The 20,317-nt window shown below is 42.1% G+C and overlaps 1 protein-coding gene across 1 annotated transcript in view; it reads left to right on the top strand.

Annotated features, from left to right (window-relative positions):
* Positions 1-20,050, top strand: part of LOC138851742 (esterase FE4-like) — a 58,294-nt gene extending 38,244 nt beyond the window's left edge. The window contains exons 7-10 of the mRNA XM_070081168.1: positions 4,569-4,747; positions 5,610-5,778; positions 12,230-12,384; positions 19,463-20,050. Of these exons, the coding sequence (XP_069937269.1) occupies positions 4,569-4,747; positions 5,610-5,778; positions 12,230-12,384; positions 19,463-19,576 (617 nt within the window). The 3' untranslated portion in view covers positions 19,577-20,050. The remainder of the gene's footprint in view (positions 1-4,568; positions 4,748-5,609; positions 5,779-12,229; positions 12,385-19,462) is intronic.
* Positions 20,051-20,317: the final 267 nt, after the last annotated feature.

The raw sequence follows: 20,317 nt of genomic DNA on the forward strand, positions 1-20,317 counted from the left end.
GCCCCATGAGCTTTATCATACCTCGCCTTAAAACTATGTATGGTTCCCGCCTCCACTACGTCACTTTCTAGGCTATTCCACGGCCTGACTACTCTATGACTGAAGAAATACTTCCTAACATCCCTTTGATTCATCTGAGTCTTCAACTTCCAATTGTGACCTCTTGTGTCTGTGTCCCTTCTCTGGAACATCCCGTCTTTGTCCACCTTGTCTATTCCGCGCAGTATTTTATATGTCGTTATCATGTCTCCCCTGACCCTCCTGTCCTCCAGTGTCGTCAGGCCGATTTCCCTCAACCTTTCTTCGTAGGACAATCCCCGTAGCTCTGGGACTAGTCTTGTTGCAAACCTTTGCACTTTCTCTAATTTCTTGACGTGCTTGACTAGGTGTGGATTCCAAACTGGTGCTGCATACTCCAGTATGGGCCTGACGTAAATGGTATACAGAGTCTTAAACGAATCCTTACTGAGGTATCGGAACGCTATCCGTAGGTTTGCCAGGCGCCCGTATGCTGCAGCAGTTATCTGATTGATGTGCGCCTCAGGAGATATGCTCGGTGTTATACTCACCCCCAGATCTTTTTCCTTGAGTGAGGTTTGCAGTCTTTGGCCATCTAAACTATATTGTGTCTGCGGTCTTCTTTGCCCTTCCCCAATCTTCATGACTTTGCATTTGGCAGGGTTAAACTCAAGGAGCCAGTTGCTGGACCAGGCTTGTAGCCTGTCCAGGTGTGTGTGTGTGTGTGTGTGTGTGTGTGTGTGTGTGTGTGTGTGTGTGTGTGTGTGTGTGTGTGTGTGTGTGTGTGTGTGTGTGTGTGTGTGTGTGTGTGTTGTACTCACCTAGTTGAGGTTGCGGGGGTCGAGTCCGAGCTCCTGGCCCCGCCTCTTCACTGATCGCTACTAGGTCACTCTCCCTGAGCCGTGAGCTTTATCATACCTCTGCTTAAAGCTATGTATGGATCCTGCCTCCACTACATCGCTTCCCAAACTATTCCACTTACTGACTACAGCTTCCAACTGTGTCCCCTTGTTACTGTGTCCAATCTCTGGAACATCCTGTCTTTGTCCACCTTGTCAATTCCTCTCAGTATTTTGTATGTCGTTATCAGGTCCCCCCTATCTCTCCTGTCCTCCAGTGTCGTCAGGTTGATTTCCCTTAACCTCTCCTCGTAGGACATACCTCTTAGCTCTGGGACTAGTCTTGTTGCAAACCTTTGCACTTTCTCTAGTTTCTTTACGTGCTTGGCTAGGTGTGGGTTCCAAACTGGTGCCGCATACTCCAATATGGGCCTAACGTACACGGTGTACAGGGTCCTGAATGATTCCTTATTAAGATGTCGGAATGCTGTTCTGAGGTTTGCTAGGCGCCCATATGCTGCAGCAGTTATTTGGTTGATGTGCGCTTCAGGAGATGTGCCTGGTGTTATACTCACCCCAAGATCTTTTTCCTTGAGTGAGGTTTGTAGTCTCTGGCCCCCTAGACTGTACTCCGTCTGCGGTCTTCTTTGCCCTTCCCCAATCTTCATGACTTTGCACTTGGTGGGATTGAACTCCAGGAGCCAATTGCTGGACCAGGTCTGCAGCCTGTCCAGATCCCTTTGTAGTTCTGCCTGGTCTTCGATCGAGTGAATTCTTCTCATCAACTTCACGTCATCTGCAAACAGGGACACCTCAGAGTCTATTCCTTCCGTCATGTCGTTCACAAATACCAGAAACAGCACTGGTCCTAGGACTGACCCCTGTGGGACCCCGCTGGTCACAGGTGCCCACTCTGACACCTCGCCACGTACCATGACTCGCTGCTGTCTTCCTGACAAGTATTCCCTGATCCATTGTAGTGCCTTCCCTGTTATCCCTGCTTGGTCCTCCAGTTTTTGCACCAATCTCTTGTGTGGAACTGTGTCAAACGCCTTCTTGCAGTCCAAGAAAATGCAATCCACCCACCCCTCTCTCTCTTGTCTTACTGCTGTCACCATGTCATAGAACTCCAGTAGGTTTGTGACACAGGATTTCCCGTCCCTGAAACCATGTTGGCTGCTGTTGATGAGATCGTTCCTTTCTAGGTGTTCCACCACTCTTCTCCTGATAATCTTCTCCATGATTTTGCATACTATACATGTCAGTGACACTGGTCTGTAGTTTAATGCTTCATGTCTGTCTCCTTTTTTAAAGATTGGGACTACATTTGCTGTCTTCCATGCCTCAGGCAATCTCCCTGTTTCGATAGATGTATTGAATATTGTTGTTAGGGGTACACATAGCGCCTCTGCTCCCTCTCTCAATACCCATGGGGAGATGTTATCTGGCCCCATTGCCTTTGAGGTATCTAGCTCACTCAGAAGCCTCTTCACTTCTTCCTCGGTTGTGTGCACTGTGTCCAGCACATGGTGGTGTGCCCCACCTCTCCGTCTTTCTGGAGCTCCTTCTGTCTCCTCTGTGAACACTTCTTTGAATCTCTTGTTGAGTTCCTCACATACTTCACGGTCATTTCTTGTTGTCTCTCCTCCTTCCTTCCTTAGCCTGATTACCTGGTCCTTGACTGTTGTTTTCCTCCTGATGTGGCTGTACAACAGTTTCGGGTCAGATTTGGCTTTCGCTGCTATGTCGTTTTCATATTGTCTTTGGGCCTCCCTTCTTATCTGTGCATATTCGTTTCTGTGTGTGTGTGTGTGTGTGTGTGTGTGTGTGTGTGTGTGTGTGTGTGTGTGTGTGTGTGTGTGTGTGTGTGTGTGTGTGTGTGTGTGTGTGTTATAGGGCATCATCCTTCATATAGAATGCGTCATCAGTAAGTTTTGAAGCCCAGCATAAGATGTATTATTTATTGAATATTCATGGATATCATTACTATTTATTCAGTAAAGTTTGGCACATTCGTCTTACGCCAGACATTAATAACACTATACATGCTTTCAAGAACCCAGACCAGTGTTGTTAGGTAAGACACATATGCAACAGTTAGGTATCTTTCGAAATAAAGATACCTAACTGTTGCATATGTGTCTTACCTAACAACCTGTCGGTATTTTATACCATTTTAATGTTCAACCCACACCAGTGATGAAAATTTGAGGCCAAGCAAAAGAGGCATACCCCATTTATGGCACGGGTGCAAACTAATTTAATTTTTTTAACTATTTTGCTATATTGACAAATTTGCCTGAACACAGACAAAACTTAACAATTACTATCTTGTCCGTATGATGCATCAGCCATTAAATATTGAATATGGTCAAAACATGTAAACTTAAATTTATTTAACTTGATTTAAGACAAAAACTTCACATGATTTTACAGATACAGTGGTCAAATTTGTACTTACACACCTGAATTTCACTCTCCACTGTCATCAGATTAAGAAGCACATGTTTTATGAATGTTTGAAGCTACGCCACTGAGGGTTTTGGAAATTACTGGAGCCATTCCAGGATGCTGGGAATCGGTACAACAGTTTTGGTCAGAGGGCGCCTACACATGCCAGTCGTTCCAAAACTCTGATCGTGTTACCCTACTGAAAATTTGAAGCCGATTGGATGTGGCGTTCTCGAGTTTAGAGCAAAAGAAAAACGGAAACTTGGAGGAAGAAAATGAAGAAAAAATACTTTATTTTATACATAATATAATATGGCGGGGTTCGTTTTGGAAGCAGCTTTAAACCATTTATTAAAATACGTCGTCTATCTGTAGGGTTATTAGTTAAACAATACACAGTACAATTAGTAAACAAGGACTGTAAATGTAATTACAAAACACATCTCAAAACACTTAGCCACTTTAAACAGTACAATTACATTCGTTGTGAACTTCGCTTATCTTCTACTTCAATATGCATAATTTTTCTGCTCCCTTAATATAACTGTTATGACACTTCACTGCACTGTTGGTCACCATATATTACTGTTCCATCATATCGCTGTTGACCACTGTTTATCAGTGTTCTTCTATATCACTTCACTGAGCTCTGTTGATCGCAGTAAGTCTCGTATCTACATTTCATGGCGCTCTCTTGATCACATTACATTTCTTTTTTTTACTGTATTACTTCAAAAAGCACCGTGAATCACAACAAATTACTGTTCCACCATATCACTTCACAGTCACTATTGATCACTAAACACTGACCATTAGTTGTACGCATTACCGTTGGCAATTGCATCTCCATTCTACGTCTTGCCTCTTCCAGCCTAACACCTTGCGCTACTGACTGACTTGTCTGTCTCAGCTCGATGCTCATCAATCCTTAAATACGGTGAATATTTTTCAAAACATCTATTCAGGGAAACCCTGCCCACACTCTGACTCTTACTCACAATAGTCACCGAAGCCGAAGTCTGAGACTGACGGGTATTCGCTTGTCAAACCAGAACACGATGCCGTGGAACACTTTCATTCCAAAATTTAACAGTTATCTATCTTCATCATGATTAGCTATCAATTTTCCTATTAATATTTAGTTTTCATTTGAATTACGACCAGGAAAAAACACTTCATATTCATATATTTATAATGTGGTTTACATTCTGTACTATTTACCATACATGATTAATATAATTATGGACTTGACTCCTGCAGCGCTGTACCTACAAGATAGCCTTCGAAGCTCCCTGGAGACTAACTTTCCAGTGACGGGGCCAGCCAGTGTCCAGACTACTGATGACACGGAAGACCCCGAGGGCATCGCCCTCAAGTTATATCACCATTACCTTGGCCAAGTGAAGTTCGATCTCCCACGAAGAGATAATACCATTGAGGTGAGAGCAGTTGTCTTAATTTATGTTCATAGACTCTTTTTCATAGGGTGAGCGGTGCACTTAGGAGTCTGTGGAGACAAAGAACTTTGTCCTTGGAGGCAAAGAGGGGAATGTATGAGAGTATAGTTTTACCAACGCTCTTATATGGGTGTGAAGCATGGGTGATGAATGTTGCAGCGAGGAGAAGGCTGGAGGCAGTGGAGATGTCATGTCTGAGGGCAATGTGTGGTGTGTATATAATGCAGAGAATTCGTAGTTTGGAAGTTAGGAGGAGGTGCAGGATTACCAAAACTGTTGTCCAGAGGGCTGAGGAAGGGTTGTTGAGGTGGTTCGGACAGTAGAGAGAATGGAGCGAAACAGAATGACTTCAAGAGTGTATCAGTCTGTAGTGGAAGGAAGGCGGGGTAGGGGTCGGCCTAGGAAAGGTTGGAGGGAGGGGGTAAAGGAGGTTTTGTGTGAGAGGGGCTTGGACTTCCAGCAGGCATGTGTGAGCGTGTTTGATAGGAGTGAATGGAGACAAATGGTTTTTAATACTTGACGTGCTGTTGGAGTGTGAGCAAAGTAACATTTATGAAGGGATTCAGGGAAACCGGCAGGCCGGTCTTGAGTCCTGGAGATGGAAGTACAGTGCCTGCACTCTGAAGGAGGGGTGTTAATGTTGCAGTTTAAAAACTGTAGTGTAAAGCACCCTTCTGTCAAGACAGTGATGGAGTGAATGATGGTGAAAGTTTTTCTTTTTCGGGCCACCCTGCCTTGGTGGGAATCGGCAAGTGTGTTAATAAGAAAAATAGACTCTTTTTCAACAACAGCAAAATCCCAGCTGATCGAAGCATATGTTAATTAAACGCATTTTAATCTCCAGCTGATGAGTGATCGGCACTTCAAGATTTGTCATGACTGGACTAGCGAGCATCACGCGAAACACCAGGCAGCCAAGACCTACAGATATGAACTCAAACATCACGCTGAGCTTTCCACCACAGACTTCTTTGGTATCGATTTCGACCCTCCCTGTAAGTTTATAAGCGGAAGCCGATGAGCATTTGCTTCAAGAAATGGTCGAAAGCGTGTAACTGTTGCTAACGTAAGGAGTATCAGTTAGCAGCTCCTGTAGTAACCACTGCTAACTCTTGTAGTACCCATTGCTAACCCCTATACCTTTAGGTAGCTCCTGTAGTACCTATTGACAGCTCTTTGTTGAAGCCGTTGATAACTTCAGTGCTTACCGTTAGTAGCTCCTGTAGTAGCCGTTGATAACTCATGTAGCAGTCTTTGATAGCTCTTGTGATAGTCGTTGCGAACTGCTGTAGTAGCTGTTATTGGCTGATGCAGCTGTTACTATTTAGCTTCATTTATGTTGTGTCAAGTAGAGTTCGAAAAGGTAGCGACTGTAATCTTTGTAACAGTTTTTCCTTCCAAAACTATTACTGATTAATGTAATGAATTGTGGACAACTGACAGAGTTGGCCTTAGGAGGTGCAGAGCCCATTTGGGAACAGTTTTGGTGGGCTCCATGGATGGAAGCAATCAAACTGTGCACTTAAAAATGCATGCATAATGGACCAAACAGATGCAAGCTACATTTTAATATAAAATTGCATACATGTAAACTTACAAGTAACAAACAAAATTTGTACATCTCGTCTGAAAAGTACATAATTACAATACCACTTGCTTTAGTGACTGTGAAATGATTTATTAAAAATATTAATTTCAGAAAAAATCAGAATTTAAGTTAACTGTTGGAAACAAATTATCTTTTTTGGACTTCTAAAAATCACTTAACATTCATAAACTATAAATGAGTCATATTATTATTGCCTTTTATTAGGAAAAAGTTATTTTTCTTGCTTTTAATCAAATGTCGGGTAAAATCGTCACCGCTTTAGGGGAAATTCGCTAACATATATCTAAAGCTCCTCTTTTTTTACTTCGTGTTGTTGTGTGTACTTGACAAGCCGAGAGAAGATTACACTCTAGCGCGGGGCCCCCTCAGGCGCGGGGCCCAATGGGGAGCAATCGGTCCAATCGGCTGAAGGTCGGCCCTGACACTTCAAACAGAAAGAATGAGTGTTACTCAGTGGACTAAGATACTTTAATGCAGGCCAAGGATAGGGCAGAGAACTGCTGGTAACAAAAGTTATAACTATATATAAAACTGCAGCTAGCAAAGCAAAACACTGCTTGCTATAGGTGGATATCTGCGACTTTACAATACATCATATGTTTCTTTAGACTTTATTTATCCACACTGTATTAGGTAAAAGGACACAAGTGCAACTAATGTGACATTTTATTGCGGCAACGTTTCGCTTGATAAATCTCCTGGAGAGCGAAACGTTGCCACTATAAAATATCACATTAGTTGCATTTATCTATTCAGTTTTATTAAGTTACTTAACCCGTTTAGTAATTTTATGCCGAATTTGGTAAGGCGATTCATAAGCATGATGTTTTCTTTGCTTATGAACCAGTTATCATTAGCATAAACTCACTTCCACCTTCATGGGGCAAATGGCCATAAATTTAGAAATTCGAACTGAACTCCCTCTAGTGGATAGAGTAACTCAATATAAGGTCAATGAGCCCATATAAATTGAATTCTGATGGTTAGTTTTCAAGCAATTGCTAGTCAGTGAAACCCTAATTTATTATGGGCTGCCCATTTAAGGGAGTATAAATTTGGATGTTGCAAACTTGCAATGGTTAATAAAACAGCAAATAACTATTTTTCTAATTATACAAACAGACAATATAAAAAACATAAATGGAACTTGTATCCAAACCTTTTTTAGGTATTAGAAAAATATAAAAAGAAACCAAATTGCTACATTGACACATTGCAAAGGGATAAAATTTTCAAGTCCCATATTCCTGAATTCCCTGAGAAAGAACAGTCATTGTATATTACTAATTGCTAGAATGGAAGGGTATGAAGCAATTTTTATCCTTCTTTATGCATAGATTTACTTTGCATACGAAGCAAAAAAATGACGATGTGGTATAATTGTTCTTGTTCAACAGGCATCTCCTCGATCCTAATACCTTTCTTTTTCTTGACTACTTTTCACTTTTTGTCTGGCTTTTCTTCATCATCACTTGACACTTCTGCATCCAGTGGTAAGTATTCATCACCACTTAAAAGCAATTCTGGGTCATCTACCACCAGTTCTGAGTCACTTTCCTCCAAAACACGGACATTTTGACTTGGTGTTGGAGGGGCTCACCATAAAACAATTTCTCATTGATCTGGAAGGACAATAAAAACGTTCTGTACACATCCAGACCGCTACAAAATTGTTGTCTAATGCGTAAATGAATAGTTTGGGCATATTTTGATATATATAAAGGCCGTGTGAAGCATAATATGAGTGTACCATGCAAATGAAAATAGTGCAACAAAAGAGACCTCAAAAAATTTTGTTGTGCCCTTTTAGGGCCAGTTTTCAATTTCAGTAAATAAATATTTATAAAAAATATTTCTATTGCTTATTCATATAAGCAATAGAAATATTTTTTATAAATATTTATTTACTGAAATTGAAAACTGGCCCTAAAAGGGCACAACAAAATTTTTTGAGGTCTCTTTTGTTGCACTATTTTCATTTGCATGGTACACTCATATTATGCTTCACACGGCCTTTATATATATCAAAATATGCCCAAACTATTCATTTACGCATTAGACAACAATCAGTACTTACCGACATTGTAGATGATAAAATCCAAGGGTATTCGAGTCTCACTAGATGAAAAAAATGTTACTCTCAACCAATGGGAAGCGAGAACAGGACAGCACCACTTAGCTGAAGCGACTCAGGGAAGGCTTGTGATTGGTTAGAAATAAAGAACGGGAATCTAGATGCGCGGCACGAGTAGGATGACACGCGCAGAAAAGCACATGCTCAGACCCACAAATTCTGCGGTCTTCTGACACCACTATGCTCTGACACATTCCTCTTTCAGCCTCTATTGTTCTTTGTCTCCACAGATGCCGCAATGCACCACCCACTTTTTTTCCTCGTAATTCCGATCACACTCACATATGCTTGTTGTATGTACAAGCCCCTTGCAAACAAAATTTCTTTTACCCCCTCCCTCCATTCCTTCCAAGGACGACCCTTACCACTCCTCCCCACCACTACAGATTTATACACCCTCCAAGTCATCCTATTTTGCTCCATCCTCTCTAATTAGCCAAATCACATCAATAACCTCTCTTCAGCCCACTGACTAATAATTTTAGAAACTCCACACCTCCCAATTCCCACACTACGAATTCACTGCGTGATATTTACACCACAGATTTCCCTTAGACACGACATCTCCACTGACTCCAGCTTCCTTCCCGGTGGAGCATTTAAAACTGATGCTTTACACCCATTTAAGAGTGTTGGAACCACTATACTCTCATCCATTCCCTTCTTTGCTTCTATGGACCACCTACCTTTTCTCCTTCATCAATTCTATGGTTTACCTCATCCTTCATAAACCCATTCACTGACAGGTCAACTCTCAAATATCTGAACACATTCACGTCTTCCATACTCCCTCCCATCAATGTGATATCAAATTTTTCTTTACCTAATTCGTTTAATACCCTCATCACCTCACTCTTATCTATGTTTGCTTTCAACTTTCATCCTTTACACACTCTCCCAAACTCATCTACTAATCTCTGTAGCTTCTCTTTAGAATCTCCCGAAAATGCAGTACCATCAGCAAAAAGTAACTGTGTCAACTCCCTTTTTGTATTTAATTTAATCCCACCCCTTTCCCCAAAATTCTAGCATTTACTTCTAGATTATAGAGGTATGGGTGTTTGTGGGAAACAATCAGGCTGCAGCATTAGGGTTAAAAACAGCAGTTATTACCGGGATACCTCAGGGATATGTTTAAAAGACAATATTCAAAATAAAGTTGCTAGTAATGGCAAATCAATTGATCAACAATCAAAGAGAGATAGTAGAGGGCAACGAGTGACTAGCTCCCTTAAGGTTTACTATATAAATAGTAGGAGTCTAAGAAATAAGATAGATGAGCTAAGATTACTTGCAAGTGTAGGTAATATAGATATTATTGGTATAACAGAGACCTGGTTCAACCTGAAAGATAAAGAAATGCCTTCTGAATGCAACATACAGGGTTATAAACTATTCCACACTGATAGGGTCAACAGGAAGGGTGGTGGTGTGGCGATGTATGTCAGAGAAAATTTAAATTGTTGTCTTAGACATGATATAAGATTAGAAACAATGAACACAGAATCTGTTTGGCTACAGTTGCTCGAGGGACGTGACAAATTAATTTTGAGTGTGATTTATAGGCCCCCAAACCTTGATAGGGAGGGCAGTAAGCTGTTATGGGACGAAATTCATAAGGCATCTAGATATGAAAATGTTGTGATAATGGGAGATTTTAACTTTAGACAAATTGATTGGAACAATATGACAGGAAATCTTGAGTCTAGTGACTTTCTTGATACGGTTCAGGATTGGTAGTTAAGACACATAGGCAACATTTAGGCAACTGTATTCCGAAACGTTTCGCCTACACAGTAGGCTTCTTCACTCGAGTACAGAAAAGTTGATAGAAGCAGAATATACTTGAAGACGATGTAATCAGTCCATCACCCTTGAAGTTTTGAGGTGGTCAGTCCCTCAGTCTGGAGAAAAGTATTGTTCCATAGTCTGAAACAATATATATGTATATATATATAAGAGCAAAATAGCCGCAGTGAAAAAATACTGAAATTCCAAGTGCTTTGATGATTTCTCACATTATTAATTAAAGGTTTAAAAATGAGAACTTCCTAACCAAGAGAACACAGAGTATTGATAAACAAAGTTAAATCAGAGTCTGCCACAGTGAAAAGCTCTGTTCCACAAGGCACAGTACTTGCACCTATCTTGTTGCTCATCCACATATAACTAACATCTCTATCTGATATCAATGTGTCTTTTTTTACTGACTATACTAGAATCTGCATGAGAGAATCAAGTGGGCATAAACCAAGTTTTCCATTGGACAACGGAAAACAATATGATGTTCATTGAGGACAAATTTTAATTACACCGTTATGAAAAACTTTGGGAAACAATTATTAGATCGAAGTATACTGCAAACTCAAACCACATAACAGAGCGAGAAAAATGCTGTAAAATACTTGGGCATTCTACAGGATTTCATCTTCAGGGATAACAGCAGTGGCACTATCACATCTGCGAGGAAAATGATGGGATGGATAATGAGAACTTTCAAAACAAGGGATGCCATACCAGTGATGATGCTTTTTAAATCACTTCTCTGTAGGCTGGAAGGCTTCTGTACATTAACAGCGCCATTCAAGGCAGTTGAAGTTGCAGAACTCGAGAATTTACAGAGAACCTTAACTGAATATATAAGTTCAGTCAACCACCTTAATTACTGGAAACTTTTGGAGTATCTTGGCCTGTACACCCTGGAGCGCAGGCGAGATGCATCATAATCTACATCTGGAAAATCCTAGATGAACTGGTCCCAAATCTGCACGCAGAAATCACTCCCTACGAAATTGAAAGACTAGGTAGACAGTGCAACATACCCCGAATGATAAGTAGGGGCGCCATGAGTACAATAAGAGAACACTAAGTGTCAGGGGGCCAAGACTGTTCAAGAGCCTCCCACCATACATAAGGAAAATTCCCAATAGATCCCTGGCTTGACAGATACCTTAAGTCAGTGCCCGATCAGCCGGGCTGTGGTTCGTACGTTGGACTGCGTGCGACCAGCACTAATAGCCTGGTTGATCAGATCCTGATTATTATAAAAATAATCGCAAAAAATCAGATTAACTATTATCATTTCAGCACATTTTATATTTTAGGATCCAAACTGGCATTGAAAGACACATAAGCAAACACTAGGACATTTATTAGAAAACGTTTTGGTCCTGGAGCCTTGATCGCTTCAACGTCCCAGGACCGAAACGTTTTCTAATAAATACATCTTAGTGTTTGTTCCTGTGTTATTTAAACCAATTTGTCGGTTTCTATTACCTAGGTTTTTACCAGGATCCAAACTGCTTTTTATTTCTCTCTATGAAATGGCTGTTTATGAACCAAATTTTGGTTTTAATCATTGTGTTTAGTTCATTTAATACAAAAATATTATTTCTTCCATCATAGCTGCTTCGAGCAAGAGGTTTTCTTACCAAATCCAGAATATTTCAACCTCATATTTATGCATTTTCTAATTACCGTATCAAAGTTGTCTTCAATTCTGGTCGTTGACACAGTGATACAATGTCGTCCATTTTTCCAAAACTGCTCTTTCCACCACCGCCTTAGACACTCCTTACAACACCAACTTCAACACTTCCTCTTCCCTTAAACCACTACTCCTTTTATTACTGGCTCTGCCTCCTCCTTCGCCTTCCTCCTCTATCATCGTAACCTCGGTCACTTTCCTCCAATTAATATAACAAATACTACTGAAACTCAGTACTTAGTCACATGACCGCCTCTGGTGGGTTCTCTTACAGGAACCCGACCCCTGATGACTCCCTCGGGTTCACCTGGTCACCTGCCACCGATGACAACCTTCAGTCTCTCATTCTCACCCCCACACCCTTCATGGAGGCCGATAATCGCCGCCAGGTAGGTTCTGATTAATGAAAACATAAATTCTCGCTTCATTTTCAGCCACAAACTGCAATATATAAAGAAACACAGGCAACGTGTATTTCAGTAATAATGTGTCGTCTTATTTGCAACTTCACATTGCCAGTAACTGAAGAGGAAATAATGGAAACCAAAATGTCATTTCCCAGTACTGATGTTGTGGTCCCCTCAAGGAAGGTTCCTTGATGTTGGTGAGGGGCTCTTGATTTAGGGAATTGGATCTGTGCTCCAGTTCCCCGAATTAAGCCTGAATGCCTTCCACATCCCACACACACACACACACACACACACACACACACACACACACACACACACACACACACACACACACACACACACACAAGAGAGAGAGGGGTGGGTTGATTGCATCTTCTTGGACTGCAAGAAGGCCTTTGACACAGTTCCTCACAAGAGATTAGTGCAGAAGCTAGAGCATCAGGCGCATATAACAGGAAGGGCACTGCAATGGATCAGAGAATACCTGACAGGGAGGCAACAACGAGTCATGGTACGTAATGATGTATCACAGTGGGCACCTGTGACGAGCGGGGTCCCACAGGGGTCGGTCCTAGGACCAGTGCTATTTTTGGTATATGTGAACGACATGACGGAAGGGTTAGACTCAGAAGTGTCCCTGTTTGCAGATGATGTGAAGTTAATGAGGAGAATTAAATCTGATGAGGACCAGGCAGGACTTCAAAGAGACCTGGACAGACTGGACACCTGGTCCAGCAAATGGCTTCTCGAATTTAATCCTGCCAAATGCAAAGTCATGAAGATAGGGGAAGGGCACAGAAGACCACAGACAGAGTATAGGCTAGGTGGCCAAAGACTGCAAACCTCACTCAAGGAGAAAGATCTTGGGGTGAGTATAACACCGAGCATGTCTCCGGAAGCACACATCAATCAGATAACTGCTGCAGCATATGGGCGCCTGGCAAACCTGAGAACAGCATTCCGACACCTTAGTAAGGAATCATTCAAGACACTGTACACCGTGTATGTCAGGCCCATACTGGAGTATGCAGCACCTGTTTGGAACCCGCACTTGATAAAGCACGTCAAGAAACTAGAGAAAGTACAAAGGTTTGCAACAAGGTTAGTTCCAGAGCTAAGGGGAATGTCCTATGAAGAAAGATTAAGGGAAATCGGCCTGACGACACTGGAGGACAGGAGGGTCAGGGGAGACATGATAACGACATATAAAATACTGCGTGGAATAGACAAGGTGGACAAGGACAGGATGTTCCAGGGAGGGGACACAGAAACAAGAGGCCACAATTGGAAGTTGAAGACACAAATGAGTCAGAGAGATAGTAGGAAGTATTTCTTCAGTCATAGAGTTGTAAGGCAGTGGAATAGCCTAGAAAATGACGTAGTGGAGGCAGGAACCATACACAGTTTTAAGACGAGGTTTGATAAAGCTCATGGAGCGGGGAGAGAGAGGGTCTAGTAGCAACCGGTGAAGAGGCGGGGCCAGGAGCTAGGACTCGACCCCTGCAACCACAAATAGGTGAGTACAAATAGGTGAGTACACACACACACACACACACACACAGACCTTGGGGTGACCATAACACCGAGCACGTCACCGGAGGCACACATCCACCAAATAACTGCTGCAGCATACGGGCGCCTGGCAAACCTGAGAATAACGTTCCGATACCTTAATAAGGAATCGTTCAAGACACTGTACACTGTGTATGTTAGGCCCATACTGGAGTATGCAGCACCAGTCTGGAACCCACACCTGGACAAGCACGTCAAGAAGTTAGAGAAAGTACAAAGGTTTGCAACAAGGCTAGTCCCAGAGCTCAAGGGAATGTCGTACGAGGAAAGGTTAAGGGAAATCGGACTGACGACACTGGAGGACAGAAGGGTCAGGGGAGACATGATAACGACATACAAGATACTGCGGGGAATAGACAAGGTGGACAGAGATAGGATGTTCCAGAGAGGGGACACGGGGACAAGGGGTCACAACTGGAAGCTGAAGACTCAGACGAGTCACAGGGACGTTAGGAAGTATTTCTTCAGTCATAGAGTTGTCAGCAAGTGGAATAGCCTAGCAAGTGAAGTAGTGGAGGCAGGAACCATACATAGTTTTAAGAAGAGGTATGACAAAGCTCAGGAAGCAGAGAGAGAGAGGATCCAGTAGCGATCAGTGAAGAGGCGGGGCCAGGAGCTGAGTCTCGACCCCTGCAACCACAATTAGGTGAGTACAATTAGGTGAGTACACACACACACACACACACATACACACACACACACACGCACACAAAGTGACACAAAACAAAATCCTGCAGCGGACACCACTGTTAAAGAGTTCCCAGATATATCAGCGAGTGTACCTCGAATGCAACAGAACATGAGAAATGAAACAACGGAAAGAGAAATAATAATAATATCTTTATTTACTACAAGTACATGTACAAGGTATACAAGCCTAGCTGACATCAGTGACATACTACTATATAGAAAGCCGCTTGTAATGCAGAGCATTTCGGGCAAATTAGGTCAGTTTTGCCCCAGGATGTGACCCACATGCTTCTACCCTCGTTGGAAATTGAACCCAGATTCACTGTGTGAAGCGAGAGCTTTAGCCACCAGGCAACGGGGCCCCGTAAGAAGGTGACAGAGGCAGGAAAGGAGGACAGGGCAAGCACTGGCAGATAGGGGAGCAAATCTTCGAAGGAAACAGCAAACAAAACTGCACACAGACCCACTCAGAGGAGCCATCAAACACCTATCACCCCACACCAATCAATCACAATAACAGGAGCTAAGCTGCACCCCACATCCACAGTCCCCACCCCCGCAACACTAATACTGCCAAACCAGCTGACTATCATAATATCCAGGCCTGCCTACCACACCCACAGCCAGAGTCAACCCCTCCCACCCCCAGAATACAGTTCTTGAAAGGAAGCCGAAGGTGTGGTACACCAACGCAGATAGAATTACAAATCAGAGTGAGGAGTGGCAGGATAGAATCACTGAGGCATACCCAGATACCATAGCAATCACAGAGTCAAAGCTCACAGAAGTGGTAACAGATGTGATCTTTCCCATCTGCTTATCAGATTCTAAGGAAAGACGAGGGGCCAGAGGGGAAGGAAGAGTTACACTACTCATCAGAAACCAATGGAATTTTCAGAAAATTGGAGAAAAATGTTGTGATAATGGGAGATTTTAACTTTAGACAAATTGATTGGAACAATATGACAGGAAATCTTGAGTCTAGTGACTTTCTTGATACGGTTCAGGATTGCTTTTTAGAACAGGTAAATCACTTAGTTTCAATATATCATGGAATTACCCAGATAACTGCAATCAAATCTCTGTCCCAGATTTTCGCTTGGCCGACTTCATGGGACTGAAAAATTACCTGGGTGGGCTAAATTGGGATGTCCTGACTATGGGTCAGGTAGGTGATCTTGGTTGCCAATATGACGTTTTTCAGAGCATAGTTCTAGCTGCCCAGACAACTTTTGTTCCGAGTAGGGAAATTAGATCTAACAAAAATGATCCCAAATGGATGAACAATAGATTAAAACATCTCATTGGTCAAAAGAGAGGCATATATAGGCGTATCAAAAGAGGGGATGGGCAGTTAAGAAATCAATATATTCAATTAAAGAGAGAAATAAAAAAAGGAATAAGAAAAGCAAAAAGGGATTATGAGGCTAAGGTCGCAAGGGATTCAAAGACTAACCCAAAAGGGTTCTTTCAGGTATACAGAAGTAAGATTAGGGACAAGATTGGCCCACTTAAGAGTAACTCTGGTCAGATCACTGACAGTGATAAGGATATGTGTGAAATTCTCAATACCTACTTCCTCTCAGTTTTCACCCAGGAAAATACTAGCGATATTCCTGAAATAATAGATTATGTAGAACAGGATGATAATAAACTATGCACGATTGCGGTAACTAGTGACATGGTCCTCAGACAAATAGAGAAACTAAAACCTAACAAATCCCCAGGCCCTGATGAACTGTTTGCAAGGGTGTTAAAGGAATGTAAAGAGGAACTTAGCATACCTTTGGCTAATCTTTTTAACATATCACTACAAACTGGCATAGTGCCTGATAAGTGGAAAATGGCAAATGTAATACCTATTTACAAGGCAGGTGACAGGTCCTTGGCTTCGAACTATAGACCAATAAGCCTTACCTCCATAGTGGGAAAATTTATGGAATCAATAATTGCCGAAGCAATTCGTAGCCATCTTGATAGGCACAGATTGATTAATGAATCTCAACACGGTTTTACAAAGGGGCGTTCCTGTCTTACGAATTTACTAACTTTTTTCACTAAGGTGTTTGAGGAGGTAGATCATGGTAATGAATATGATATTGTGTATATGGACTTCAGTAAGGCTTTCGATAGAGTTCCACATCAGAGGCTATTGAGGAAACTTAAGGCACACGGAATAGGAGGAGAAATTTTTTCCTGGGTAGAGGCATGGCTGACAAATAGGCAGCAGAGAGTTTGCATAAATGGGGAGAAATCAGAATGGGGGCACGTCACAAGCGGTGTTCCTCAGGGGTCAGTGTTGGGCCCGTTGTTGTTCACAATTTACATAAACGACATAGATGAGGGAATAAATAGCGACATAAGCAAATTTGCTGATGACACCAAAATAGGCCGTCCAATTCATTCTAATGAGGACACTAGAGCACTCCAGGATGATTTGAATAGACTGATGCAATGGTCGGAGAAGTGGCAGATGCAGTTTAATATTGACAAATGCAAAGTTCTAAATGTTGGACAGTTAAATAACCATGCCACATATAAACTAAATAATGTAGATCTTAATACTACTGATTGCGAAAAGGATTTAGGAGTTCTGGTTAGCAGTAATCTAAAACCAAGACAACAGTGCATTAGTGTTCGCAATAAAGCTAACAGAATTCTTGGCTTCATATCTAGAAGTATAAATAATAGAAGTCCTCAGGTTGTTCTTCAACTCTATATATCCTTGGTTAGGCCTCATTTAGACTATGCTGCTCAGTTCTGGTCACCGTATTACAGAATGGATATAAATGCTCTGGAAAACGTACAGAGGAGGATGACAAAGATGATCCCATGTATCAGAAATCTTCCCTATGAGGATAGACTGAGGGCCCTGAATCTGCACTCTCTCGAAAGGCGTAGAATTAGGGGGGATATGATCGAGGTGTATAAATGGAAAACAGGAATAAATAAAGGGGATGTAAATAGCGTGCTGAAAATTTCCAGCCAAGACAGGACTCGCAGCAATGGTTTCAAGTTGGAAAAATTCAGATTCAGGAAGGATATAGGAAAGCACTGGTTTGGTAATAGAGTTGTGGATGAGTGGAACAAACTCCCGAGTACAGTTATAGAGGCTAAAACGTTGTGTAGTTTTAAAAATAGGTTAGATAAATACTCGAGTGGGTGTGGGTGGGTGTGAGTTGGACCTGACTAGCTTGTGCTACTAGGTCTGATGATGTGCTCCTTCCTTAAGTGGAAGTGACCCGACTAGGTGGGACATTGGTCTAAGCCGGGGGGGTGACATGGACATGCTTCGCATGGATCAGTAGACCTCCTGCAGTGTTCCTTCTTGTAGAAGTTCATACATGCATGACATCTCGGTGCCTACAGCTCAAATACTTCATCCGTGTGCCTAGAATTCTGCAGACATTTTTCCTCTGGATCGCAACACTGAGTCTCTTATAAGGAAGCTGGCCGCTCTGGGGCCGTTGGTTTCCGTAATTATTTTTTCTTAATTATTTAAGGAATCTTAGAGCACACTTTTCCCATGCTCCAAGGGTCTTCCACATTACTGGGATGAAGTTTTAGCATGGTGCCATCCCTCTGTATTTGTTGATCTTCTGGGTCTCCCTAAATCTGGCGGCACCATCCTCCTTCAGCTTCAGGGTATTGTAGGTAGGTGTCAGTCATTGTAGATGCACAGGCGTAGTTCCATGCAATCTGGTTACTATCCTTCTAGGACGGGTAACATGGTGGCTCCATCTGGATGCTTTTGGCTTCCATCAGACCTCATTACCTGAAGTTCCTGTTCTGCTGTGCGATGTGCTGTGATAATACTTCGCTTGATGATGTCATTGACCTCATGTCTGACATTCTTCCCTTCCAACATATGACAGACCAAGCCATGTAGCCCAAACTGGTCAGCTGACGCCCTGCCGCAAATGCACCTATCTTCGGTGAGCATGGGGGCGGCTAGACGAAGAGCTACACCAGTCCGAATGGTTTGTGGGTCTAGGCGAGTGCGAAAGGAAGAATTAAGGACAGTTCAGGATATCTCCCGAATGTTGTGCCTTCACCGCTTGGAGACGAGCTTTGTCCTTTCCTGAGGCGTTGTTGAGTATTACGCTGGAGATTTTTCTTCGCGATTGGTTTATCACAGTATGACTACTTGTGCTCTCTAGGGGTAGCTGGTCTGCTTGAAGAGTCTGCAAGGCTGCCTCAATGCGTGTCTGCTTCGATGAACTTTGGGTTGTAAGCTCTTACAGCACCTCTCAGGAGTTCGGGGGCAATCTCATTAATAGTTAACTGGATGGTATGCACGAGGACAGGAATGCAGGTGATGCTACCTACTGCCAAATAATCTTGCTAACATTTGTCATGTAAAACTGCTGTCCTGATTATCTTGTTCTCTAAACTCAAATGTTTTACTGTTTGTTAATGAAATTTAGTTACTAATTGTGCATCATTAAAAATAATTAAAGAATCTGCACTAGTAGTTATTCTTTGACGGTGGAGGAAACCGGGTAGATCCAAACCTGAAGTGTCATGAAGCATGTGGTTAAGTTTATACTTGGGGACGAGAATTTTCTGCATCACGACAAAGGTCTGAAGCCGTTCTAATATTCTGAGTTGAGTTAGAGTTTGAGAGCACTCTAACCTTATTATTAGTTATGACCTGTAAGTAGATTTAAGTGCAGGTGTATTAAAATACCCAGTCAGTATACAAACGAAATATGTTTAAAACCCACTTGAAGAAGATTTTCCTTTTATTTCCCTTCAGGGTCTTCATTTAAATGATTTTATTTTTTACTCTTAGGTGCGGAAATTCCACGCGTCATTGTCCACGAAGGTGAACGAAGGTTTGCACCCCCACCTGGTGCAGCAGCTGGACCAACCTTCCAGAGAGCGCGACGCCCAGGACGAACTGTAACTTCCTGAGTTCGGAGTCTTATTACCAGACTAGGATGTGTTCAGTATGTAGACTGGGCTGCGGTGGACAGTATTTGTTCACCGTTTGTTGATATGTCTAGAAATATTTGTTACTAGGATATTATTATTATTACAATAAAAACTAAGCGCTAAACCCACAAGGGCCATACTACGCTGTGTAACTAGGACAAAAATCATCATTCACTTAAAATTTTCTGCAATAACAGCTGTATTAATGTTCTGATATAACACATAGCATTATTATAATCATGGGAGAGCGCTAAACCCGTAGGATTATACAGCGCACGTGGGGCGGGGGGGGGGGTTGAATGGAAGGTATTCGGACTCAATTCAGGGAACCGGAGCACAGATCCAATTCCATAGATCAAGAGCTCCTCACCAGCGTCAAGGAACCTCCCTTGAAGGGTATAACAAATAGCAGATTCACCTCAAAATAAAATGCTTTGTCTTATAATTTCGTGTTTAATAATCCTTAGAACACTGAATATATTTTTTATTCATATTTATAACAAAATATTTATAAAATCTAAGCAAAATAAGTTATTATTTTCATTATTTTTATAATTAATATTAATATTGCAACGGGGAAATGCTATACCCATAAAGAGTTTTCCGCCTCTGGAGAATGGGAGAAAGTCAGGTTTCATCCAGGAAAGGGAAGGATAACCCCTAGTTCCTTGGATCAAGAGCACTTCACCAGCATCAACACACACCTGAAGGA

Source organism: Cherax quadricarinatus, unplaced genomic scaffold (genome assembly GCF_038502225.1).
Source record: "Cherax quadricarinatus isolate ZL_2023a unplaced genomic scaffold, ASM3850222v1 Contig1873, whole genome shotgun sequence".
Classification (NCBI taxonomy): domain Eukaryota; kingdom Metazoa; phylum Arthropoda; class Malacostraca; order Decapoda; family Parastacidae; genus Cherax; species Cherax quadricarinatus.